At 43.1% G+C, this 27531-nt stretch overlaps 1 protein-coding gene across 1 annotated transcript in view; it reads right to left on the minus strand.

Moving 5' to 3' along the window:
* LOC142257156 (carbonic anhydrase-related protein 10-like) overlaps positions 1–27531 on the minus strand; it is a 1219065-nt gene that overhangs the window by 323992 nt on the left and 867542 nt on the right. The window contains exons 4-5 of the mRNA XM_075329273.1: positions 21977–22162; positions 17433–17528 (exon numbers count right to left, since the gene is read on the minus strand). Of these exons, the coding sequence (XP_075185388.1) occupies positions 17433–17528; positions 21977–22162 (282 nt within the window). The remainder of the gene's footprint in view (positions 1–17432; positions 17529–21976; positions 22163–27531) is intronic.

A 27531-nucleotide genomic window follows, 5' to 3' on the forward strand; every position in this document is an offset into this window, starting at 1 on the left:
CCTGAATAGGCTATAACCCTGTAAATTAACAGCCCAGTCATAGCTCTCATCCAGCCATGTCTCTGATATCCCCACTATATCATAATTTTCTTCCAACAATATTAATTCTAATTCCTCCACCTTATTTGTGAGGCTTCGGGCATTAGTGTACATGCACGTTACGTATGACTCTGTACCTATATTCCTGCTTACTGTATTGACTGTCCTAACCCTTCCCCCCGTACCACACCCAATTTCATTACTTGTGCCCTGGTCACTATCTGCACTACATTCCCCTTCTATAAAGTGAATACCTTCGCCCCCCATTCCTAGTTTAAACACTCCTCCAACCTTCTAGCCATTTTCTGCCCCAGCAGAGCTGCACCCTCCCCATTAAGATGCAGCCCATCCCTAGCATAGAATCTGTAGCCAACTGAAAAGTCGGCCCAATTCTCCAGGAACCCAAAACCCTCTTTCCTACACCAATTCCTGAGCCACCTGTTAACCTCCCTGATCTCTCTTTGCCTCTCTGGTGTGGCTCGGGGCACAGGTAGTATTTCCGAAAATACCACCTTTGAGGTCCATGCTTTAAGCTTACAACCTAATTCCCTGAAATCATCTTTAAGGACCTTCCACCTACCTCTAACTTTGTCATTTGTGCCAATGTGTACAATGACCGCTGGGTCCTCACCAGCCCCTCCCAGTAATCTGTCAACCCGATCAGCGATGTGCCGACGAGCGCCAGGAAGACAACACACTGTTCGGCGATCCCTGCCTTTGTGACAGATTGCCCTATCTGTCCCCCTAATAATTGAGTACCCACTACCAGTACCTGTCTTGCCTGCCCAGCACTCCTATTCCCCCCCTTACTGGAGCAGACACTCCTCTGGCATTCAGAGGTCATGCCTTGCTGCAGCAATGCTACCCCTGTAATGACATCCCCCTCATCTGCCAAGTTTGCAAACCTATTGGGGTGTGTCAGTTCAGGACTAGCCTTCCTAGCACTTTTCCCTTTACCCCCCTTTCTAACTGTCACCCAGCTACCTACCTCACCGTCCTGCCGCTCCCTACTACGATCCTCCCCCACATCTGACCCAGCAAGCTGCTGCTCAGTGAGCAGCAGACTCCTTTCCATATTGCTAACGCATCTCAGAGTTGCCAGCTGCTCATTTAGATCCAGTATCTGGGCTTCCAAACGTGCAACTTGCGCACATCTCGAACAACAGTATGCACCCTCGAACGGCTTTTCAAGGACTGCATACATGAGACAAGATGTACACTGGATCGCATTAGCAATAGTGGAGCACATTTTCTAATGGGGATAGCACTAAACAAATGTTAAGTAATTAAATAACTAAAAACAAACACTTCTACTCACACTTACTTTTGCTCACACTTTGCTCACTCACGCTGACAATGAAGAAGACAGGCTAAAATTCGCGCGCCGCTAGGCTTTCAGAAGTCTTCCTTCCGGCTGTAATGGCCAAAACCCGGTTCTCCTTGAGCTCGTGGTGACTCTTCACTTATCCCAGAAGGCACTGGGAATATGCAAATTATCCTCGCAAGACTCCTTCCCTAGCTTCCCTGGCAGATCTGGTGATTGACTTGGCCATTGCAGAATGTTCCACTTTTTTGCACTCATGACCTCCTGGGTAGCTTTGACTATATGCTTGGGGTCATTGTCCATCTGTACTATGAAGCGCCGTCCGATCAACTTTGCGGCATTTGGCTGAATCTGGGCTGAAAGTATATCCCGGTACACTTCAGAATTCATCCGGCTACTCTTGTCTGCTCTTATGTCATCAATAAACACAAGTGAACCAGTGCCATTGAAAGCCATGCATGCCCATGCCATCACGTTGCCTCCACCATGTTTTACAGAGGTTGTGGTGTGCCTTGGATCATGTGCCGTTCCCTTTCTTCTCCAAACTTTTTTCTTCCCATCATTCTGGAACAGGTTAATCTTTGTCTCATCTGTCCATAGAATACTTTTCCAGAACTGAGCTGGCTTCATGAGGTGTTTTTCAGCAAATTTAACTCTGGCCTGTCTATGTTTGGAATTGATGAATGGTTTGCATCTAGATGTGAACCCTTTATGTTTACTTTCATGGAGTCTTCTCTTTACTGTTGACTTAGAGACAGATACACCTACTTCACTGAGAGTGTTCTGGACTTCAGTTGATGTTGTGAACGGGTTCTTCTTCACCAAAGAAAGTATGCGGCGATCATCCACCACTGTTGTCATCCGTGGACGCCCATGCCTTTTTGAGTTCCCAAGCTCACCAGTCAATTCCTTTTTTCTCAGAATGTACCCGACTGTTGATTTTGCTACTCCAAGCATGTCTGCTATCTCTCTGATGGATTTTTTCTTTTTTTTCAGCCTCAGGATGTTCTGCTTCACCTCAATTGAGAGTTCCTTAGACCGCATGTTGTCTGGTCACAGCAACAGCTTCCAAATGCAAAACCACACACCTGTAATCAACCCCAGACCTTTTAACTACTTCATTGATTACAGGTTAACGAGGGAGACGCCTTCAGAGTTAATTGCAGCCCTTAGAGTCCCTTGTCCATTTACTTTTGGTCCCTTGAAAAAGAGGAGGCTATGCATTACAGAGCTATGATTCCTAAACCCTTCCTCTGATTTGGATGTGAAAACTCTCATATTGCAGCTGGGAGTGTGCACTTTCAGCCCATATTATATATATAATTGTATTTCTGAACATGTTTTTGTAAACAGCTAAAATAACAAAACTTGTGTCACTGTCCAAATATTTCTGGCCCTGACTGTATATATATATATATATATATATATATATATATATATATATATATATATATATATATATATATATATATATATATATATATATATATATATATATATATATATATATAAAAATTCAAAAGACAAAACGCGAGGGAGTATTGTTAAGGAGATAATCTAATCTATAAGCTGGACATTGTTGTTGTTGTTGTTATTATTATTATTATTATTATTATTATTATTATTATTATTTTCATCTCTTGTGATATAATGATACACCTGGCCATCACATTGTGTGGATGCCCCATCTTGTGATGTTGTGGAACATGACGATGTGTGTGAGCAGTGCTTTTTTTGCGGTGGTACGCACCGTTACGGCGTGCCAGAAAATCTGAAGAGCGCCTCTGGCTCTGTCCACATGGCTAATTTGTAAACTATACAAATTAGCCATGTGGAGTGGAGGCACAAGCCAGAGGCGTCTCTAGAGGGCGCTGTCGGGCTGCCTGATGCGGCGGTGTGGAAGTCTGCTGGGGTGGGAGCCGCTAATCTCTGAGTGCAGCTGTCACGCTGACAGCCGCACTCATAGAGGCTGCAGTGTGCGACTCCCACCTCTCAATTGTCCTTTTCTCTGTCAGACACGAGGACAATTGGAACGATGACGCCGGCGCTGACTTCCGGGTCAGCGCGACGGCTGTCATGTGATCAGGTCAGCTGATCAGACTGCTGACCCGGAAGCCAGCGCCGCAGCGCGGAGGCAGCAGAGAAATGCTGAGAAGTGCTCCACTGTGGAACTGAAGACACGAACGGAGGAACATTATGGGGTAAGAGGGGAGTATTTATGAAACAGTATGGGGGAGAGAGGGTGGGGGAGGGAACTATCTGTGGACACACTATTAGGGGGACAGAGGGTGGGAAATGGGAACCATCTGTGCACACACTATGGGAGGAAAAAGGGTGGGGAGGGGGCTAATATGTATATACACAGTATGGGTGGGGGAGGGAACTATCTGTAGACAGAGTATGGGGAGAGAGAGGATGAGGTTCCATGCATGGGGAGAGAGAGGATGAGGTTTCATGCATGGGGAGAGAAATGATGAGGGGTGATGTATGGGGAGAGAGAGGATGAGGTTTCATGCATGGGGAGAGAGAGGATGAGGTTTAATGCATGGGGAGAGAAATGATGAGGGGTGATGTATGGGGAGAGAGAGGATGAGGTTTCATGCATGGGGAGAGAAATGATGAGGGGTGATGTATGGGGAGAGAGAGGATGAGGTTTCATGCATGGGGAGAGAGAGGATGAGGTTTCATGCATGGGGAGAGAAATGATGAGGGGTGATGTATGGGGGGAGAGAGGATGAGGTTTCATGCATGGGGAGAGAGAGGATGAGGTTTCATGCATGGGGAGAGAAATGATGAGGGGTGATGCATAGGGACAGAAGATGAGGGGTGATGCATGGGGAGAGAGAGGATGAGGTTTCTTGCATGGGGAGAAAAATGATGAGGGGTGATGCATGGGGACAGAGATGAGGGGTGATGCATGGGAACAGAGAGGATGAGGGGTGATGCATGGGGACAGAGAGGATGAGGTTTCATGCATGGGGACAGAGAGGACGTGGAGCGAACTGGAAAGAAGTCTTGAGGACACAGAATAAAGAGTGACATGGTATGAGGAGCAAGTGGGCAGGATGGGGAGTGAGGTGGAAAAGTATATGGACACACAGGAGGTAGTGAGGAAGACAGTAAGAGATGAGAAGAATGTGAGTGGCACAGAATAAAGACTGGGTAGTGGAGGGGGGTGGTATGGAGAGGGAGCAGAATGGGAGGACAGTGTGAGGTTATAGCAAGGAGGGGAAGTGTGATGAGGGCACAGTATAAAGTCTGGGCAGTATAAGGGGACACAGTGTAAAGGACACTGTAAACAGTAGGCTCAGTTTGGAAAGAGGGAATATGGAGGGCATGTACCATAAGAGGGACAGTGTGGGTCATATTTTGTGCAGAGAATACTGTGAGGGGCCATTATTTTTTCTGGAGCACAGTGTAGGGCAGATATTTTTAAGTAGAAGTATTATAATCATTCTGCTATTTTTAGGGGCATCGTGTCGGGATGTGTTACAGAAGACCGGAGAAGATGGAAATCTGCAGAGACGAGATGTGAATGTGAAAAGTCATCATTGCGTCAGGACAAGATGAAGAATAGAAATAAATGACTGGAGACAACATCATGTATAAGGTACCTGAATGTAAATATTTATTTGTGATACTGACTGTGTGTCATCATTAGGCCTTGGTCCCACTTGCACATTGCTTCTGATGTGAGCGCAATGGGACCCCCACTGATCAGCTGATTATGGTGCAGGTGGCCGGAAATGCTTATTTCTGGATCTGCTCCGTCCTCTGATGGTGTCCGCGGCCGGGTACTGCATATCCGCCTCATTGATTTTAATAGGAGACTGCTGCCACTATCAGAAGATGGAGCAGGTCCAGAACTGAGTACTTCCGGCCACCTGCCACCACCGGCACCTAGTGTAGGGAATTGGCGGGGTTGCCAGGTGCCGGACCCCGACCAGTCAGGCATTGGTGACCTATCCTAAGGAAAGGTCATTAATGTTAAAGTAGTGGACAATCTCTTTAATAAAGTCTTGTGCCGTCTGACAAGTTAAGGGTTACTATGTTATTAGGGCGGCACGGTGGCTCAGTGGTTAGCACTGCAGTCTTGCAGCGCTGGGGTCCTGGGTTCAAATCCCACCAAGGACAACATCTGCAAGGAGTTTGTATGTTCTCCCCGTGTTTGCGTGGGTTTCCTCCAGTTTCCTCCCACACTCCAAAGACATACAAACAGGGACTCTAGATTATGAGCCCCAATGGGGACAATGTTACCAATGTATGTAAAGCGCTGTGGAATTAACAGCGCTATATAAATTAATAAAATTATTATTATTATTTATGTTGTTAGGAGCATTAAAGGGGTTGTCCAAATTTGTGATGAGTCTGCAGTCACTCCTTGTTCACTCTGTGACTGCAGCCTTCTGAATTCTCACAGTGTGCACTCTGCCCGCTGTCAGGATTCTCTGGTGCCGGTGATGAGAGTGGGAGGTTATGAAGCTGCAAGTATGCGATTTACATAGATGTGGTCACGTGCTGAACAGACATGCTCAATGAAAATGAATTGACTGAGGCTGGACACATCAAATCAGAATGTGGCCAGAAGTGTACAAATCTCATACTTGTGCTCACATGATCGTCCACTCTCTCACCTGGCACTGGCACACCCCGCTGCCCCCCCACTCCTCAATGTTGGCCGGCGGCGTGCCTGCCTGACAGCACCCTCCCCCCCCGCTCCTCGCCTCAGAGGTGCGTACCAGCAAATATTTTTTTACAAAAAAAGCACTGTGCGTGAGACATTACCGTATAGATAACACAATCTTAAAATAAGAAGAACATGACTCTACACTTAGATAAAGTAATATTAAAAGTCCCTAAAACATATGTCGGAATATGATAAGGACCGTAAGGGACATACACCGTAACAAGAACATTATCCACTTATGTCATGTGGCTTTAGATTTATGTAATACTCCAAAGAACCAATCAGTATAGTGCACAAAAGAGGATGTAACCAATCATTATATGAGGAATGAAAAGTAAACAATAATGTTGCAGTGTATTGACTGGCATGTTAAAGCTTTTCAATAAATATAACCTTCAGGCAGTGCCTAGTTGGGGAATCAAATGGCTGTCAGAGCTGGGCTCCTTTCTTCCCTCCGTTGACACAATTCACTGGCACGTGTTTAGATATCTGGTCACGTATACATTGTGTGGGTTCCCCTGTTTAGTGAAGCTATAAATGACTATGCAGTCGATTCTATGGAACTGGGACTTTGATAATGATGATTTAATTGCCCTGGGGGTGGATGCTATTAAACATCAAAAGACTGTTATAGTCAGATGGGGTTTTTGACAGTTCAGTGGATAAAATGACAGTATGGGATTTCTTGAACAGGACATCAATGAAAATGATTTCAGATTTATCACTGTGAAGAGTGAATTTTATATCAGGATCACTATTATTGATTGATAGAAAAAAAGAGTCAAAAGTGTCAGAGTGCAAGACACAGAAGACATTGTCAATGTATCTTTGCTTAATAATAGGTTTGTGAGAATAGTGGGTGAGGATAAACATACTCTTCCTCAAAATCAGCCATAAAAAATAGCATATGGCGGTGCCACTTTGGACCCCATACCTGTTCCTTTCTTATGGAAATAAAAATTGGCACAAAAGAGAAAGTAATTTGAGTCATGTCAAATAGATGTAAATAACTATTTACATAAAGCATTATCAATGAACTGTCAACAGGTTCAGTAACAAGTGACCTTAGTATTGTTTAAAAATGAGCTGTATCAAGAACATAGGATATAGTGGTTTTGACAAATGGAGTCAAGATTTTTTTCCAAATAGATAACTAAAGAAAAAAAAAAACGAAATCAGTGGATGCAACAATTGACCGTCCAGAGGGATTTTCCAGATTCTTATATACTCTGTCTATATTTCTATGTATTCGGTTTCTTTTTAATTTAATGCTGGGCTCATTAGCTCTTGACATCTACTCTTTTGCTTTCTAACTTAGACATAATTATATCTGTGCTACTTAATTTTGATTAATTTTATTTTTTAATCTTATTTTACATAGTTTTATGAATATATAATTTAAATTTTCTATTTTATATATTTACAAAAATGTATCTCCATAATTTTCAAAAGCCGTGAACAAGGTTTATTGACCGAAATGTTAGCCCGTATACACAAACTTGGTGACATGAAACAAATTGATTTGGAATACACTTGAATCTACCCTACCATTGAGGACCCATACATTCTCCCTTTGAATGCCTAACCAAATGTCAACCAAAACATCACCACATGGGACAATAAAGTGTAATAACTTTGCACTTATTTTGTTTTTCAATGCTGTCCCAACTGTTTTTCTTATTTATCAGGTTTAGCACCCAGACTATCTATCTATCTATCTATCTATCTATCTATCTATCTATCTATCTATCTATCTATTTACTACTTCAGAAGGGTTTGCAAATAATCAAATATAACAAAAATATAATCAAATATAACATTTTTAATGGTTTAAATAACATTTCAACTATTGCCAGGTAAAATGCTAAATCATATGTTGTAATTTCATCATTATAAGTTTAATATTTAAGATAAATCACAAAATGTTGCTCAAATTTAATCAAACATCAGACAAAATGCATATATATATACTCCCCCTGACAAACCAACCTGCGCGAAAACGTGCGTTCGGGGTATATACCAACGGCTCTCTGACATCCCCGCATGGGTAATATGCACTAATGGTTTTTGGTTACACGTCTTCCTGTCTCATCTTACACTCGTTAACAACTGCAACAGAACGTTTGTGAGCAATTAATTGGGGCAGGTGCATTTCTATACAGACATAGCTGCAGTAATGCTTTTCATCTATTTCCTGGTCTGTGTGCTTTTGTGGCGCCCCCGTGCCAGCAGCCGGTGCTGCTCAGATCCAGACCCGCTGTATGGCTCGAGGGATCCTCCGGATGTGGGGGTCACGCCGAATGAAAAGGGGGACGTAGTTGTACGGCCTTGACCATATTCGGTTTGTGACGCCACCCACGATGTGTGGTGAAGTGTGTCACCACCGCTGCTGTTGTGGGATACCCGGGGGAGATGTAATGGCAGCTGGATGTTAACCCCTTCGTGGGTAGGGATGGTTGCCTCGGGGCCCAATGTCTCTGTGCAGGGTATGGCGATGGCAGGGGCCTGCGCGCCCGGACGTAACAGGGGATGTTTGGTTACTCACAAGTAAATGAATCACATGAGTCTTTTGCTAAACCAAGGTGCTTGTGGCCGGCCGCCGCGGCCGGTTGTACTCTGGTCCCCCACCCGGGCTGGTGGTCGCCGTCTCATCCTCTGCACTGGTTGTGGTTGTGTGTTTGGACGTCCCGGTATGGAACACAGGAGTCTGCTTCCGGCTTTCTGGGTGCCTGAGGAGACGTGCTCGCTGACGCTGACCCGTGGGATCTATGGGCCCTGGCGGTTGCCCTATCCTTATCTGTGGGTGGTTGTCTGCTTTTAGGACTTTGGTTGGGACAGGACCTGTAATCCTGCCCTCAACAAGTTGATTAGCTAGGCCATTTTTTCCGGTCCTGGCTTCAAGGTCCGAGTATCCCCTCTGTGCACGGTTTCTGGTCGGGTCTCCGGTGTCGGTACTGGCAGGGTCCAACCATGCTCCGGCCCTCCTCGGATCTGCCGAGCCATCTTCCTGTCTCCTGCTGATGGAGTCCACCATCTGCCACCTAGCCAAGGTACCAGGGCTCCGACCCTGGAAGCATTCAACTTGAACTTCTCCTTTGCTCCAGCCCACACTCCTCTCAACTTGAACTCCAACTTTTTACTACTTGTTTGTCTAGATCCCTAGGTGGGCGTTCCCTAACCACCTGGTCCCGCCCACTGGTGTGCCTGTCTTGCCCTGAGGGGGGTGACTAGGGTTTCAGGTCGGCTGTGTGTAACCTAGGTGAGGGATGGTGTTGTGCGGGGGCCTATTGTGTGACTACCTGATTTTGCCAGGGTGTCACACTTTCTAGTCTCAAATTAACTTTATGGATAGGAGTGAACTACAAACCTTTGTTTACACATCTATTTGGTATAATCCCTGTCAGCTTGTTATTTCTAATAGCAGCTATATCATATTTGTCCTTCCAAATTATCCTTACATGTATGCTTTTGTAATTTGATTCAACATACAAATCCATTATAAGTATTAGCATTTATACTATATTTTATTTGATGTATACATGTATGTTTATTGATTGGACTTAACCTATGAGCCTTGCTGATGCCATCGTGAACCATTTGGTATTTATTGTTATCTGTGGTCAATCGCTTCATGTATTGTGGTTTTAATATTTTAAAAACAAATAATTCTAATAAAATATCCCCTTTTCATGTGCAAAAAGGACTTCAATTTTTTTCTGTTTTTTTTCAATTTTTTTTGTACACAATAAACTTTTTATTGAGATACACAACTAAATAATAAAAATAGAATTTAAATTGTAATAGTAAAAACAAGGAACAATTAAAGCAAGGAGAGGCCCATGACCAACACACTATATTTAAAATAGCTACAATACCAAGGGATATACACCATGTCTATAGACAGTGAGCTTCTAATCACAGCAGGGAGCATGTCAGACTAGCTAACCTCTAGCTGCTTTAGTCCTGCAATCATAATCGCTGAAAGCTAAAACAAGCTGTCATGCGGTCATGCGTTCAGTCTCCCCTGGGCAGGGATATCGACGTTCTCCCTGCACCTCCATTCCTGCCTCTGGGTTGGCTTCTGCTGCTGGCTCTGTCGCTGCTGCGCATCGTGTCACTCACCCTATTCGCTGTGCTTAGCGTTCCTCCACCTCCTTCTCCTCCTGGAAGCTGCATTCTCTGAGCAGGTCCTCTGGGAGTGCGCTTAGATGGAAGGCAACGCACTCTGCTATACTTTAAAGGAGCAGTATATCTGTTCATTGTTGTGTTAATTCTGATTGCAGGACTGCTCCCTGCTTATAAGGCACAGTTTTCCTATTTGTGGTGGACAACGTGCCTGGACAACGTGTTCATTAGTGATGGGCAGTCCGGCTCTTTTTGGTGATCCGGTTCCTATGGCTCCGCTCACCAAAAAGAGCCGGATCTTTCAGATCGTTCTCGGCTCCTTATTAAATATGTGTTCACCCCAGGTGAACACATATTTAAGATTATAGTAGCGCCCCCAAAACCCCGCCCACCTGCGAATAAGCTCCGCCCACTTACCCGTGACCAATTAGATTGTTGCGTAGGCGGAGTTTAGCCGCGGGTGGGCGGGGTTTGGGCGGCGAAAAGAGCCGTTTAGAAATTTTATTGGCTCACACTGGTGATCCGGCTCCTGTCGTTCACAGCAGGGAGCCGGATCTTTGTGTCGGATCGTTCGTGACCGACACACCACTAGTGTTCATTCCTTTAGAACATTGCTAGGGTTTAGTCCCTTTACTTCAGTGCTCTGTACTCACTGGCTGTGCTCTGTTCTGCTGTGCAAGATACTTAATTTTTTGTCTCCACAGAATCTCCAACAGCCGATTCATCATTTCTGGCTTCACTTTATGCCCTGGATTCCTCTACTTCCGTTTTAACCCTTTAGGTCATTTTGAAACATTCCGGATTCCTCCTATGGCTGAATCTGCTTCTCCAGGATTGTTAACCCATGACATTAACAATAATAATGGTCAAAAAAAGTGACTCAAAGTCCAAATATATAAATAGAATATTTTTAATAGAATCAAGGTAGATACAACAAATAGGTGCTTCAAGATTGGAAATTTAAACACTGGGGACAATTGAAGGACCAAACCATAAGTATGATTACCAATGCAGACGCATATATACATTCAAAAATGTCTAATATATGTCTACAAATATATGTATATAACACGCTTCAATGACAATATGCAGATATATGTGTAAAAAATAATATCGACCATGTGATACAATAATAATTTATCAGCGGCACATATATAGCCAAGTAAGACATTTTTTTTTTGCCACAGTAAATGAGAAACAAGGTATTATCATAGCATAAATGACAGTATAGATATACACATCATGTAAAGCACATGATAATGCGCAATGCATGAAGTGTGTAACAAAAAGCAAGTAGAAAAAGGGCTGTTGTTATTAAATGTTACTTGAAAATAACTATTGACTTAAATGCACATCATACCTGCCAGAGTGTATGGTCCTGGTGCCATGTCCATGTCCCGACCCCGACACGTGTTTCGCCCTAGCATCCTCAGGGGGCGTGTCTGGGGTCAGGGACACCTCCGTTTAAATAGCGCTGAGTAACCAATTGAACCACCATTATGCGGTGCATGCTGCCATACAGCGCCATTAGATTGTATTTACTTCCTGGTTGTGCGATCCAGCATAACATGAGCCACCGCACCATGTGACCGGTAGTGCAGAGGGTCACATTAAGCTTTAATGGACGCACACCGGAAGAAAAATGGCGCTGGCCAGCGCATGCGCACTAGTGGTAAAACGCTGTAGAGGCCATACTGGTACAGGACACGATACATTTTAAACACATATATAAATCAATTTTACATAAAAGCTGCTTATTGACCAGAAACCGACATTAAATTGTAAATAATTAGATGAATGTGAAAAATAGATAATGTGTCACCTAAATAAATATAATACTGAAAGTAGTGTAATACAATATCACTACATAATATATAAAAGAAAAAACAATCCCGTACCCATGACTGAGTCATGGCTGTGGGCGGGACAGGTCCAAGCAACTGCTGCATGAAGTAAATAGCCTGTGGACAAGGCCTGATGACTTAATGTGAACAGTCACCAACCGCCAAAATCTAGACAGATGGAATACATCCAAAATTGGGGTGCATAGCAAGGTGGAGGTCAACCACCGACCAATTCAATGAAGAAAAAACAAAAAGCCAGCACTAAATGTGCACTTCAGCACTAAACATCAGGTGAGTGCTGCTGAGAGCAGTTCTACTATTCATATGTGAGGCCGTATGGCACATTTTATAAAAATATTTTAGTGTAGGACTGCCTCAAATGAGATTTGCCATGACGTGGCGAGGCAGCTCAAGAAATTGCAATTTTTTTCCAAAAATCTCAAAATTTTTATAATAAGTACAGTTTGGAATGTTTAGTGCTGAAGTGCACATTTAGTGCTGGCTTTTTGTTTTTTCTTCATTGAATTGGTCGGTGGTTGACCTCCACCTTGCTATGCACCCCAATTTGGGATGTATTCCATCTGTCTAGATTTTGGCGGTTGGTGACTGTTCACATTAAGTCATCAGGCCTTGTCCACAGGCTATTTACTTCATGCAGCATTTGCTTGGACCTGTCCCGCCCACAGCCATGACTCAGTCATGGGTACGGGATTGAAATAGACCAGGTGAGTGCTGCTAAGAGCAGTTCTACTATTCATATGTGAGGCCGTATGGCACATTTTATAAAAATATTTTAGTGTAGGACTGCCTCAAATGAGATTTGCCGTGACGTGGCGAGGCAGCTCAAGAAATTGCAATTTTTTTCCAAAAATCTCAAAAATTTTTTATAATAAGTACAGTTTGGAATGTTTAGTGCTGAAATGCACATTTAGTGCTGGCTTTTTGTTTTTTCTTCATAATATATAAAAGTAATGATAAATAAATTGTAAAATGATATAATTAATATCCTGTTGTGCAAAAACCAAACATTAATGTTACTAATGAATTAAAGTGATTAGTGCCACAGTCTGTAAAAAGTGCTACTGTACTATTGTACTTATTTTTAGGATAATACTATCCTATGTTATTTTATACTGAAATAAAAACTTGAGAAAAATATATATAGCTTTTTAAAAAATGGAAATGTAATATTTTTTGATGAATTGTTTCTGATTCTGAAACCGTTTTGACATTGTATTTTATGCACTTTATTTCATATCTCACTTATATATATTAATTTAATATATTTATATGTATTACATGTATATTAGCAAGTGTGACGCCCTGGACTAGCCAGGTAGTCACAGACATAACATCACACACACCTTCTCCCCTGGACAGTTCACACCAGTCACACAAAACCCTAGTTGCCTCCCTCCAGGGTCTTATGTCCACACCAGGTGGGGCGGAGCCAGGTGGTTGGCTCCACCCACCGAGGAGTTCACAAGCCTGGAGGCGGGAAAAGTGACAGATTAAGTTTGGAGGTGAAAGTGAGAGGACAGAACCTGTTAGTGTCTGGGTAGGAGCCCAGGCACTGTCAGCAAGGTTGGCAGACGGTGGTGGTTGTCTGCAGGAGTTACTGGATCTCTCCGGAACCGTAGGACCGGGGTTGGGCGGTGGCTCGCCAGGACCGAACTGGGGAGTGGAGTGAAGCTAAGCACAAAGGCAGGGCCATCGGACCCCGACTAGGCTTGGAGCCGCCGACAACGGTCAAATCCGAAAGTGATCGGAACCCCAGGGGTTTCCTAACAACCAAGACCCGACAGAAGGCAACAGTCCACACCGTGAGGATACACAGCCACCGCCATAGGCTAGAGATCCAAGGGCCAGCGCCTGCAGGCAAAACGGGCTCCTTCGGTACCTATACGCCAGGGAGCGGACCACCGGTGGGCAACCACAGGAGTCAGAACATTCTAACAAGGTGCAGGGAAAGACAGCAACCATCACCCTGTCCGGGGAGAGCACAAACATTGCAGCCGGCTGCGGGACCCGTCCGTCCAGCCGTTTGGTTCACCAGAGACTCTGTGCATCTGTGTCTGAGTGAGTACAACAATGCCATCCGGCACCGCGCTGCGCTGCCCCTGCAACCAGGCACCCCAGCCATTCAGCCTCCCCGTACCACCACCGGGCCCCGGGATCACCAACCACCATCCACGGAGGGGACAACATCCTAGCTGCTCCTTACCATCGCTTCCGGGATCCCCGTCACCAGCAGCGGTGGTGCCCATTATCACCACGACCCGTGGGTGGCGTCACAAACTATCTCCCAAAACAAACCATCCCCTTTTCACTCGTGGACGAGGAGCGCTGCTCGAGTCCCCGGGTCTGGCCCACCGCTCGAGCCACCAAGCAGCAGCAGAGGCCCCAGACCCGAGCGTGGTGGGCGCGTCTCCTCCGCCCGCGACACAAGCACATGTCACTTTAATGCGATTATTTGCATACCATGCACAGTAGCACTTTTTACAGACTGTGGCACTAATCACTTTAATTCATTAGTAACATTAATGTTTGTTTTTTGCACAATAGGATATTAATTATATCATTTTACAATTTATTTATCATTACTTTTATATAATATGTAGTGATATTGTATTACACTACTTTCAGTATTATATTTACTTAGATGACACATTATCTATTTTGCACATTCATCTCATTATTTACAATTTAATGTCGGTTTCGGGTCAATAAGCAGCTTTTATGTAAAATTGATTTATATATGTGTTTAAAATGCATCAGGCCCTGTACCAATATGGCCTCTACAGAGTTTCACCGCTAGTGTGCAGGCGCCGGCCGGCGCCATTGTACTTCCAGTGTGCGTCCATTGAAGCTTCATGTGACCCTCTGCACTACCGGTCACATGGTGCGGCGGGTCATGTGACGCTGGATTGCACAACCAGGAAGTAAATACAATCTAATGGCGCTGTATGGCAGCATGCGCCGCATAACGGCGGTTCAATTGGTTACTCAGCGCTATTTAAATGGATGTGTCTCTGACCCCAGACACGCCCCCTGAGGATGCTAGGGCGAAACACGTGTTGCAGTTGGGACGTGGACGTGGCACCAGGACCATACACTCTGGCAGGTATGATGTGCATTTAAGTCAATAGTTATTTTCAAGTAACATATAATAACAACAGACCTTTTTCTACTTGCTTTTTGTTACACACTTCATGCATTGCGCATTATCATGTGCTTTACATGATGTGTATATGTATACTGTCATTTATGCTATGATAATACCTTGTTTCTCATTTACTGTGGCAAAAAAAAAATTTCTTACTTGACTGTATTTGTGCCGCTGATAAATTATTATTGTATCACGTGGTCGATATTATTTTTTGCACATATATCTGCATATTATCATTGCAGCGTGTTATATTCATATATTTGTAGACATATATTAGACATTTTTTAATGTATATATGTGTCTGCATTGGTAATCATACTTATGGTTTGGTCCTGTAACACGTCCAATCGTGTTTAAATTTCCAATCTTGAAGCACCTATTTGTTGTATTTACCTTGATTCTATTAAAAATATTCTATTTATATATTTGGACTTTGAGTAACTTTTTTTCAACCATTATTATGGTTAATGTCGTGGGTTAAAAATTTAATCAGTGAGTGCGGGCTATAAAATTCCTGACTATATGTTTTAGGGATATTGTGATTTTCTCCAGGATTGTGCAGAGCATCACAGATTCCTTCTACTGCCGGATCCATTTATCCTGGATGGTGCAAAGCATTCCTGATTATCTCCTCTGACTGAGCCATTCCATTATCCAGTACAAACTATTAGAGACTATTAAGTCAACCCCTTGGCAAGCAGCTTCCTGAACTTCCATGGCTATGCCAGGATAATCCCTATACAGAGGTTTCCTTCTGGTTGCTCCTCCAGCGGTGCTCAGCATCATGACCCTTTGGGCCCTCTCATCTTCAGCTTTGTTAGCCATCCTTATAAATAAACCTTCTTCTGTTTTGCTCTAAGTTCTCACCAGTCTCATGCTGAATCGGGAAATCTGCTGTCACCGTTCACCTGGTGGTCTAGTGAGTCCACAGAAACCTCTCCATGCCTCTGGGGCATGACACAAGCATTACAGGTAAACAACAGCGCGGACTTTGATAAAAGAGGCATCACTGAAATCTGTGCATTAAGCCCTACAGTCTGCTGTCTTCAGATTTTATAGCAAAAACCTTCTGACAGATTTCCTTTAAAGGGAACCTGTCATCAGAAATTTCGCCCAAAAGCTAAAAGATTCCCCCTCTGCAGCTCCTGGGCTGCATTCTAGGAAGGTCCCTGTTATTATTGTGCCCCATGTGAGACCAAAATAAAGCCTTTATAAAGTTCTACCTTTTTGTATGCATAGTATTTTGAACACGCCCCTATCACATGACAAAGGGACGTCATCCCTGGAAGCAGCCCATACAGTCTAGCATCTACACTGAGCTCAGTGTGAATGCTGGAGAGGTTTGCGCGCTCACGAGATTATGGGCGGGTACTTGCTGATAACAGTCACAGTCCCGCCCATAAACACTTGCCTGCGCACACGTCACCAGCGGTCACACTGCTCAGTCCTGTGAGACTGGCACTGGGCATGCGCGGGGATGGCTGGAGCAGTGGGCGGTGCATCAGATATGGAAAGGAGCGATGGGGGCGGCATACAGGACCAGGGGGCAGAATAACGGACGGCAGAGAGCCCGCCCCCGTGACACATTTACAGAAGCTGCATACAAAAAGGTAGAACTTTATAAAGGCTTTATTTTGGTCTCACATGGGGCACAATAATAACAGGGACCTTCCTAGAATGCAGCCCAGGAGCTGCAGAGGGGGAATCTTTTAGCTTTTGGGCGAAATTTCTGATGACAGGTTCCCTTTAATTATAATGGAATTCTGCATGTTAGCTATATAAAGATTTGGTGCAATCTAATGCAAAAAAAAAAAACAATAATGAAAAATAAAGATACATACTAATCACACATACTCCCAAAAATAATAGTCAGTGTCACCACATCAGCTTCCACCTCAGAGCTTAGATCACGTTTTGTCCCTATTTTATCAGGGGACCCAAATTTATTGTGTGTATTTGGATTTTGTCTGATGTTTGATTCAGTTGGAGCAACAATTATAGGAGATATTAGGCTTTTTCTGTTTTCTCTGATTTATATTGGAATTACTTTTTGGATTATAGAATTCATTTTTTTAAATATTAAAAGTACTTGCAGAAATGTACATTACTGAACCTACAACGACCACTAAGAGAGATCATGCAATAAAAGAACTGTGGTATTTTGAAAGAAGAAAGGAATTTTCCATTTAATGCTAGAAAAATGAGAAAAGTGTGCATTCACTACATGAAAACACAAGAACTCACATTCATGAACAAAGAGATTACGGCCAGGCCATTGGGGTTGCGGGATGCCTCGCTGACATTACTGTACAAATCCTGGTTATAATGAATAAGCTGTACCTGTAATAAGAGAGGGATATTTCACAAGGTCAGTAACTAAAAGAGAAGATAGAAAGCCAAGGGTCATAGTTTCAAAGAAACGAGATGGATAAGTAGGAAATAGAGAGAACAGACATGAACATTTTAATAGTTCTGCAAAAAAAACCCCAAAAAAACAAGAGAGAAATATGAAATAATAAAAAGTGTGCGATCTAATGGTTTAACAACATACTCTCAGAACAAGTTTTAAGAGCGCTAGATATACTGTATGATTTTATTTGCTTAAAGGCGGTTTCCACTACTAGGACAACCTCTTCTGATTCCTCTTGTTTCACCCAATTAAAATAAAAGACCCAGTACTCACCTCCCATTCTGGCGCTGTCAGTAATTGCAGTTTGGGGCTTAAGTGACATTGTGACATCATGTGAGCCCCAGGTCCAATCCCCTCTGGCTTCCCTCTCACTGTGTTCAGACCAAGCGAGTTAATCAACAGGAAGTGACGCTGTGGCTGCCACTTACCTCCTGTTGATTGATCATTTGCTTAGAAAGCGTGGAGAGAGGTCAGCAGTAATTGGACACGGGGCTTGTGTGACGTCACAATGTCATATGAGCCCTGAACCACAATTACTGACAGCACTCAAATGGTGCCAGAACGGGAGGTGAGTACAGGGACTTTTATTGTAATTGGTGAAACAATTGGAATCAGAAGGGTTTGTCCTAGTAGTGGACAAACCCTTTAAGAAACTTTTTCTCTATTCCCATAAAAGCTATAAGCTGGGTAAGACGTGTTCACACTACCAGTTAGGGCTACTGTGGGGTTTCTGAGATTAGTACCTTTTAAAACCTAAGATGCCACAGTGAACAATCTTAAAGGGATTGTCCAGCGCTATAATATAATTTGACTCGTCTAAGGAAAGTGAATGAATAATTAATTAGAGATTGTCTGACTTCTACAATCAGAATAATGGAGATGTGGAACTCCTGAAGAACATCAGGGGTAGTTGAACATCTTATTATTGACTCTTGTTAAATTTAACAACATAACAAGGGGTTCTTGATATGGCCATTCTCTAATAGAAGCAACACAAGGTTTGTCGACAGAATTGACTAGCCATTAAGACAATTAAAAAGAACACTAGAATTCTTTAAAATAACAAAAACATAATACTTTACCAGATCATTACCGCTGATGTTGTAATGTTGCTCTATGCAAAGTCAAAAGTTTATAAGACAGTCCTTGATCTTCCTGCACTGATTGGACTGAACTGCAAGGACGGCCACTGATGGGGGATCAGTAAGGTCAATATAACTTATATTATTACTTTACAGAATTCTAAGTGTTTTTTATCCATTTTTTTATTTTTTATTTTAAAATGAATAATTCATGCCTCTATTTTTTTTTCTGTGTACATATAGTTGAGGAACACTGATCGTATAAATTGGATTATTATAGGATTTAATGCTACAGCTTACTCTATCTTTGTTCTGAACAGTAATAATACTGTATTTGAAGTAACAAGAGAAAAAACAGAACATGATCCTATTATCCTATTAATGAGACAAACCCCCTAAACAATGCATTTCATATTCATACAGTATCTACACAAGCTCATTTATATTTCACTGCGCACAGACTAATCTATTCCAATTATTGATTTACTTTACATATAAGTAATATTTCCATAACTAAGCAACAGTGACATAAAAATATAAAATGACTTCATTGAGAGCTACACTTAGGCAAATCAATCAACCTGGCACTTGCTTCAGTACTTGTGTCTCATATACTAATAAATTGTGTCTCAGTTGGACTTGAATTAAAACATCATTTATGACTGTTATTTAACAGCTCTAACAGAATTACAATAAACTTTCCTATTTAAAGACAAATAATGTAATTTTCTCATGTTTTAATGAACACTGTATACTAACGACATAATTTATCACTTACATTGTTTAGTTCGCTATTTACCATTATCTTAATGATAGTAGAGATTTATGCAAAGAAAATAAAGGTAGGGGTTGCCTTATTAATATTCATGCAAGGGTAATGGTATCTATCTATCTATCTATCTAGTTATGATCTATTTATCTACAACTGAAACCAGAAGTTTCCATACACTATCTATAAAGACACATCAACAGTTTTTTCTCACTATCTGACATGAAATCAGAATAAACCTTTCCAGTTTTAGGTCAATTAGGAACCAAAATTATTTCTATTTGCCAAATACCAGAATAATGAGAGAGAGAGAGAACGTTAACATTTTTATTACTTTCTGCAAAATCAAAAGTTTACATACACCAAAGGGTGCTTTACACGCTGTGACATCGCTAACAACATATCGTCGGGGTCACGGTGTTTGTGACGCACATCCGGCGCCGTTAGCGACATCGCAGCGTAGGACACGTACGAGCGACCTCCAACGATCCCAAAAGTGGTAAGAATCATTGGTTTTGGAGAGGTCGTTCTAAAACAAAATATCATTGTTTGGACACTAGCGATGTTGTTCCTTGTTTCTGCCGCATCACACATCGCTATGTGTGACACCGCAGGAACGATGAGCATCTCCTTATCTTCGTCCACCGGCAATGCGGAAGGAAGGAGGTGGGCGGGATGTTACGTTCTGCTCATCTCCGCCACTCTGCTTCTATTGGCTGGCCGCTTAGTGACGCCACAGTGACGTTGCTATGACGCCAAACGCACCTCCCCCTTGAGGGAAGTATTGTTTGGCGGACACAGCGAAATCGCTGACAAGGTATGTGCGTGTGACGCTGCCGTAGCGATAATGTTCGCTACGGCAGCGATCACCACATATCGCACATACGACGGGGGCGGGTGCTATCGCGCTCAACATCGCTATCAAACACTAGTGATGTCGCAGCATGTAAAGAACCCTTAAGAGTACTATGCCTTTAAACAATATGGGACAACTCATATGATGATGTCATGTCTTTAGAAGCTTCTTATTGGTTTATTGGCAACATCGGAGTTAATTAGAGATACACCTGTGGATGTATGTTAATGCACACCTGAAACACACTGCTTCTTTATGTAGCATCATGGTAAAGTCAAAAAAAGTCAGACAAGATCTCAGGAAGAGAATTGTGAACTTGCACAAGTCTGGTTCATCCTTGGGTGCAATTTCCAGATACCTGAAGATGCCTCGTTCATCTGTGCAAACAATTATATGCAAGAACAAAAAAGATGGGAATCTCCAGCCATCATACCGCTCAAGAAGGAGACTGGTTCTGTGCACCAGTGATGAACTTACTTTGGTCAGACATGTGCATATCAACCCAAGAACACAAGCAAAAGATCTTGTGAAGATGCTGGTGGAAGCTGGCAAGATTGTGTCATTAGCCACAGTGAAACGAGTACTCTATCTACTGTATCAACATGGGCTAAAAGGCCACTGTGCCAAGAAGAATTCATAACTCCAAAAGAAACATAAAAAAGCCAGATTAATGTTTGCAAAGGCAAACAGGAACAAAGACTTTAATATTTGAAGGCATGTGCTGTGGTCTGATGAAACTAAAATTGAACAGTTTGTCGATAATGACCATCGTTACATTTGGAAAAAAAGAGAGAAGCTTTGAAACCTAAGAACACCATCCCAACTATGAAACACGGGGGTGGTAGCATCATTTTGTGGGGTTGTATTGATGCAGGAGGGACTAGTACACTTCACAAAATAGATGGCATCATGAAAAAAAAAGAATATTTGGAGCAACATTTCAAGATATCAGCCAGTCTTACGAATGGACAATGATCAGAAGCATACTGCCAAACTGGTTACAAAGTGACTTAAGAATAACATAATCAATGTTTTGGAGCGGCCATCACAAAGACCTGATCTCAATCCTATTGAAAATATATGGCAAAGCTGAAAAGGCCGATGCGAGCAAGGTCACCTACAAGCATGGCTCAGTTACATCAGTTCTGACAGGAGGAATTTGTCCAAATTCCAACCAACAATTGTGAGAAGCTTGTGGAATGAGATCCAAAACATTTGACCCAAGTCATACAGATAAGGGCAATGGTACAAAATACTAATGAAATGTATGGAAACGTTTGACTTTGCAGGAAGTAATAAAAATGCTTTAAAACATCCTCTCTCTCTCTCATTATTCTGGCATTTGGCAAATATAAATAATTTTTGTTCCTAATTGATCTAAACGGGAAAGGTTTATTCTGATTTCATGTCAGGTAGTGAGAAAAACATGCAGATGTGTCTTTTTAGATAGAGTTGAAACCGAACGTTTACATACACTATCTATCTATCTATTTATCTATCTTCCTGTCTTTAAGGTTACCTACTGAGATATTATATCTATTTTTGGACCTTTTAGTCAGACCCAATTTTAATAACTGATATGTTTTAAAATTAAAGTGATTACATTTTTTTATAATCACAGAACAAAACGAATTACTAGAACATTCTCATTATTTCTATTATTACAGTCACCTCTCCAGCAGATGCTTCTTTGTTCATGAGATGTTCTGAACCAATGCCATTCTCGCTGCCAAAATGCAACATAATCTCTTCAAGTCGATGATTATATAACAGGGGGCCCCCAGAAATGTTAACTTGATGCAGCTTGTCCACACGGAAGGAGACATGTCTTCCTGTATTGTGCATTGTTCCACTGATCTGGAATACAAATAGGTAGATGCATATAGTAAATTATTTTTTAACAAAAGTTTCATAACATATATATGAAAAGTCAAAGGTCCCCCTGGCCCCTAAAGAAGTACAACTACACAAAGTCAGACCAATAATTGACATCCTATTTGCCACAAAACTAATTTTGCATGAGTGTCAGAGGCTGAGGCATTATATTACTTCTGTTGTATAGAATGATTGTTGCTCCAAAAATGTAGCTAAATAGGAAAGGGTTCTTTACAGTTAGAGCAGTTAGACTGTGGAATGCCGACCACAAGAGGTAGTAATGGCAGATACTATAACAGCTTTTAAAAAAGTTCTGGATAATTTCCTCAGTACACATAACATTGCTGGTTATAGATAAATTAGTGACAACCTATTAAACTATGTAATTAAATAATTACTACTGGTCACCACATTCTACACTTGTCTTATCGTGTGTCTTCTTGGCCTTAGCATTATAAAAAAAATGTCATATAGCAGGAAACAAATACTAGAACATCCTGAAAGACAAAACCAGGAGCCATAACACAGAGACTTGTCTCGGTACTTCAATTTCTCATAATAGAAATTAACCCCTTCTAAACAGTCAACATTTTGTTTATACCACTTATTTTTCCAATAGCCATAACCTTTTTTATTTTTCTCAGATATAGGTGAATGAGGGCTTGTTTCTGGTGGACAAGTCGTAGGATCCAATGACATGAAGAGGTTAGTACATGATTATGACACGTCAACAAAGCCCTAGAAAGTCTGCGGCTCACATCACAACCATTAGTAAGTCAATATATGCACACAATCATACATTTTTTCTTCAAAGCTAGCCATCTTGTGTTGCATCAGGATATATTGAGCCAAGAGGTAAAAAAAGGACACATCTGTATAATCAGAAGATTCTAAGGGGTTGTTTACCTGATCAGTACCCAAACTTGCGCTCTATATCATTTGCATGACACAGTATCTTGCATTCAAAGTAAAGACTCCTATATGCAAGATACTGTGTCATGCAAATGATATAGAGCGCAAGTACTCCAAGGTTGGACAAACTACTTTAGGTCACAGAGATTTCATTTTCATTTTGGATAGCAGTAACTTTTGTTCTCTTTGATATAATCCATCAGAGAAGTCCAGCATGTGCTCTCTTAGAAAGAACATAGGGGCTTAGCTAACTGTATATAGAGGAATCGGGAGACATACAGTAACTGTCAATCAAACAATCGGTCAAACCACCATTCCATTAACAGATGTATACTGTTTATGAGGGTTTAAGTAAGCAGTAGAGATGAGCGAACCGGCCGTGGTTCGGCTCAAGTTCGGTTCGTCGAACGGAGGTCTCGTTCGAGTTCGGTTCGGCGAACGTTTGACGAACCACTCGAACCGCATAGTAAACAATGGCAGGCAATCACAAACACATAAAAACACCTAGAAAACACCCTCAAAGGTGTCCAAAAGGTGACAAACAACTCACAACACAACACAAACACATGGGAAAGTGACAAGGACATATACTCATGCGAAAACAAAGGAGCTGGACAAGGAAAAAGAGGAGGAGACACAGTTATGAGTATATGCAAGGAAACATCGATGCCATTACTGTGCAACTTGAGCCCTGTTCATTTTAGGCTTCCAATCTAGATAAATTGCCTGAGCTCACCACGTACGCCTTGGGGATCTTGTTGTGTCCCGCAGCCAGCGTTTTCTCGGAACGTGTCCTCAGTGCTGCTGGGGGTGTGCTGACAGCTAAGCACATGCATCTGTCCACTGACAATGTGGACAGACTAACGTTCACCAAGATGAACAAGTCATGGCTCTCAGAGGACTTTTCTTCCCCTGGGTCATCCAGGGGAGGCGAAAGGCACGCATATTTTTGAGAGTGCTTCATGCAGCATGCAAAGGATCTTTTTCTTCTTGAAAATGGGGTCAACTGATGACAGTCAAGTGGGGTGTGTGTGGCTCAATTAGTGGAAACGAGGGAGACTGTGGTTGGAGTCCCCTTGCTTTTGAAAAAAGAACCAAGATGAACAAGTCATGGCTCTCAGAGGACTTTTCTTCCCCTGGCTCAGCCAGGGGAGGCGAAAGACACGCGTATTTTTGAGTGCTTCATGCAAAGCATCTTTTTCATCTTGAAAATGGGGGTCAACTGATGCCAGTCAAGTTGGATGTGTGTGAACCAATTTTTGGAAACAAGGGAGACTGTGGTTGGAGTCCCCTTGCTGTGTTTTACATGCTTTTAGAAGGGCATGACATGGCTTAGAGGTTGACTTTAAGCATCTGCAAACTGTTGGCTACCAAAATGCTTCCTTTCCAATCTTTTTAACTGAGGATTTTCGAGACCTTATGCCCATCGCAGTGTCCCAAGAGCCGATGCCCAGGCGCCACTCCTTCTCCAACAAAGGCGTGCACGCGCTACACCAGCATGTCGCACCAAACATCACCGCTTCTTTGAGAAACTTTGTGACAGGGTGCATTTCACCACAGATACTTGGCCCAGTAAGCATGGAAAGGGGCGTTACATGTCGCTGACTGGGCAATGGGTTACTATGGGGAGAGATGGAGAAGGGTCTGCTGTACAAGTCTTGCTGTCCCCACGAGTTGTATCAATCCTTCCTCTGTATGTAGAAGTTAATACACTGCTTCTGCCTCCTCAACCTCGCGTGGGTCCTTCACCTCGGCCCAAACCCTGTGTGGTCAGTGCATCCTTCCTTGTAACTGCGCACAAGGAAAACCACACACCTCCTTACTATGCTGGCAGCAGAGCTCAATACCATCATGCGGTCGAATGTTTACTTTGAAATGTATGGGAAATGTGAGTCACACCACTGAGAAGTTGTGGACGGTTAGCTCTGGAGACCAAGTTTCATCAATGGTTGTCTCCACTCAACCAGCAGCCAGGGAAGGCCGGGTGTGACAATGATGCAAACATGGGTGCGGCCCTTCGCCGTGACAATGTGATACACGTGCCTTGTGTGGCTCATGTGTTGAACCTGGTTGTCCAGCAATTTTTAAAGCACTATCCTGGCCTACATGGCCTTCTGCAGAGGGCACGGTGTAAAGCCTTCCTTGATCCACACACTCAGATGGGCTGTAAAGGATAGGCTAGAGGGAAGCCACTCACCAATCAGGACCTCCAGAACCCTGAAATTCTTTAACCCCTATACAGGGATTAGGAATTACACAGGGCCCAAGGTGATCAATACCTGTGGAAGGCTGCAGTTCCAGAGAATAGTAGTCAGGCAGGGACAAAACATTAATTGAGGAACAGGAACAGAATGGGACGGCCAGGACTTAATCAGAAAACAAGCAGAGGTGAAATGCGGATCGGCCAACAAGGTACATAAACAGCAAGCAGGAAAAGTAGTCAGGTAACAAGCACACAAAATCATAAAACTGAACTGTGGGTAAAAGTAACCAGAGGTTCATAGCTATGTCTGGCAGTGGTCTGCAGACAGGATGGGCATAAAAAAGGGTGTGGTGTCTTCCCATTGGTTGTAGCTGAATGATGGTACTTCATCTGTGAGATACCCACCACCTACATTCAGCCAGAGATTCTGCATCTGTCAAGGTAATGCAGCCCAGTGGGTGAGCATAACCTGCGTCCACCTGCGCCGCTGGCATCAACTTCTCTCCCATCATCAGCACTATGCATGAAAGGAACACGTTGTCACCTGGCGACCGGAGTACAAATTGACGGAGCGCACTCCGTTGATGACTTAACCGCAGTGTGCGGCAATGATGCAAACCTGGCTGCGGGCCATCGTCAGGGCAATGTGACACACGTGCCTTGTATGGTTCACGTGTTGAATCTAATTTTCCAGCAATTTTTAAAACACCATCCCGGCCTACATGGCCTTGTGCAGCGGGCACGCTCGCTATGTGCTCACTTCCATTGTTCGCACACAGCAGCTCAACAACCTTCGTCGGTACAGAAGTCTTTAGGTCTGGTGGTTAAACGCCTGAAATGTGATGTGCCGACATGCAGGAATTTGAATCTGCACATGTTGCAGCGTTTGTGGCAGCACTGCCGAACCCTGCTGCAATACGTTGTGACATATAGCCTGGCCTAACTTGATCCAGAGGTGGTGCAGATCACGCTGCTGGAGTGGTGTCAGATCAAGGACCTATGCACCCTTCTACACAGTTTACAAATGTCGACGAACATGTTTAGCACTGGCAATGCCATTCTCAGCGTGACAATTCTGGTCATCTACATGATGGAGCACACTGTAAGCATTATTCGGAGTCAGGTGTTGGGACAAGAGGAAGGGGAGGAAGTACAGGAGGAGTCATATGCGGAAGGGATAACAAGATCTACGAGGTCCAGATGGTCAGCGGCACCTAGGCGGCAGTCATGGTGGGGGAGAGGGATTTAGGCTACTTTCACACGTCAGTTTTTTGCCATCAGGTACAATCCGGAAAAAAAAGGATAAAACGGATCCGGTATCGCATCCGGTTTATCCCCATAGACTTGCATTGTAACCGGATTGTACCTGATGGCTTTGCGGTGCATCCGGTTTTTTCCGGATGCGGCAAAATAATTGAATGCGGCGGCCGGATAGAACGTATCATGTAACGTTTTTTTGCCCCTTAAAAAAACCGCATTCTGCCGGATCCGTCGCAATGCGGCATTGTAAACAATGGGTGTCTATGCATGCCGGATCCGGCGCAATGCGGTTTAAACCGGATGCGGTGACCGCATCCGGTTTGGTAAACAGAGCATGCGCAAATTTTTTTTTTTTCATCATCACAAAACTTATAAAAGGATCCAGCACATTCTACACACCTCCTGCCGTTCGTTCCTGACTTCAACTTCTGCTGTCCTCCAGTCCAGTGCTCCAGGGAAGAGGTAATGTCCACAGTACTGTCCACAGATCACTGTTGTGAGCTGCGTACATGTACTTAGACATTGTTTTTTCTTTTTTTACAGGTGCAGTGTTGCGGGCACAGTTTTGTCAAGCCATTTGCAGTGCCAGTTTGGTTCGGTGCCAGTCTTCAATTGTTGTGGCGGAGAGTGTCCCTGAGGTAATGTCCACAGTACTGTCCACAGATCACTGTTGTGAGCTGCGTACATGTACTTAGACATTGTTTTTTCTTTTTTTACAGGTGCAGTGTTGCGGGCACAGTTTTGTCAAGCCATTTGCTGTGCCAGTTTGGTTCGGTGCCAGTCTTCAATTGTTGTGGCGGAGAGTGTCCCTGAGGTAATGTCCACAGTACTGTCCACAGATCACTGTTGTGAGCTGCGTACATGTACTTAGACATTGTTTTTTCTTTTTTTACAGGTGCAGTGTTGCGGGCACAGTTTTGTCAAGCCATTTGCAGTGCCAGTTTGGTTCGGTGCCAGTCTTCAATTGTTGTGGCGG

This window comes from Anomaloglossus baeobatrachus, chromosome 11, assembly GCF_048569485.1.
Source record: "Anomaloglossus baeobatrachus isolate aAnoBae1 chromosome 11, aAnoBae1.hap1, whole genome shotgun sequence".
Classification (NCBI taxonomy): Eukaryota; Metazoa; Chordata; class Amphibia; order Anura; family Aromobatidae; genus Anomaloglossus; species Anomaloglossus baeobatrachus.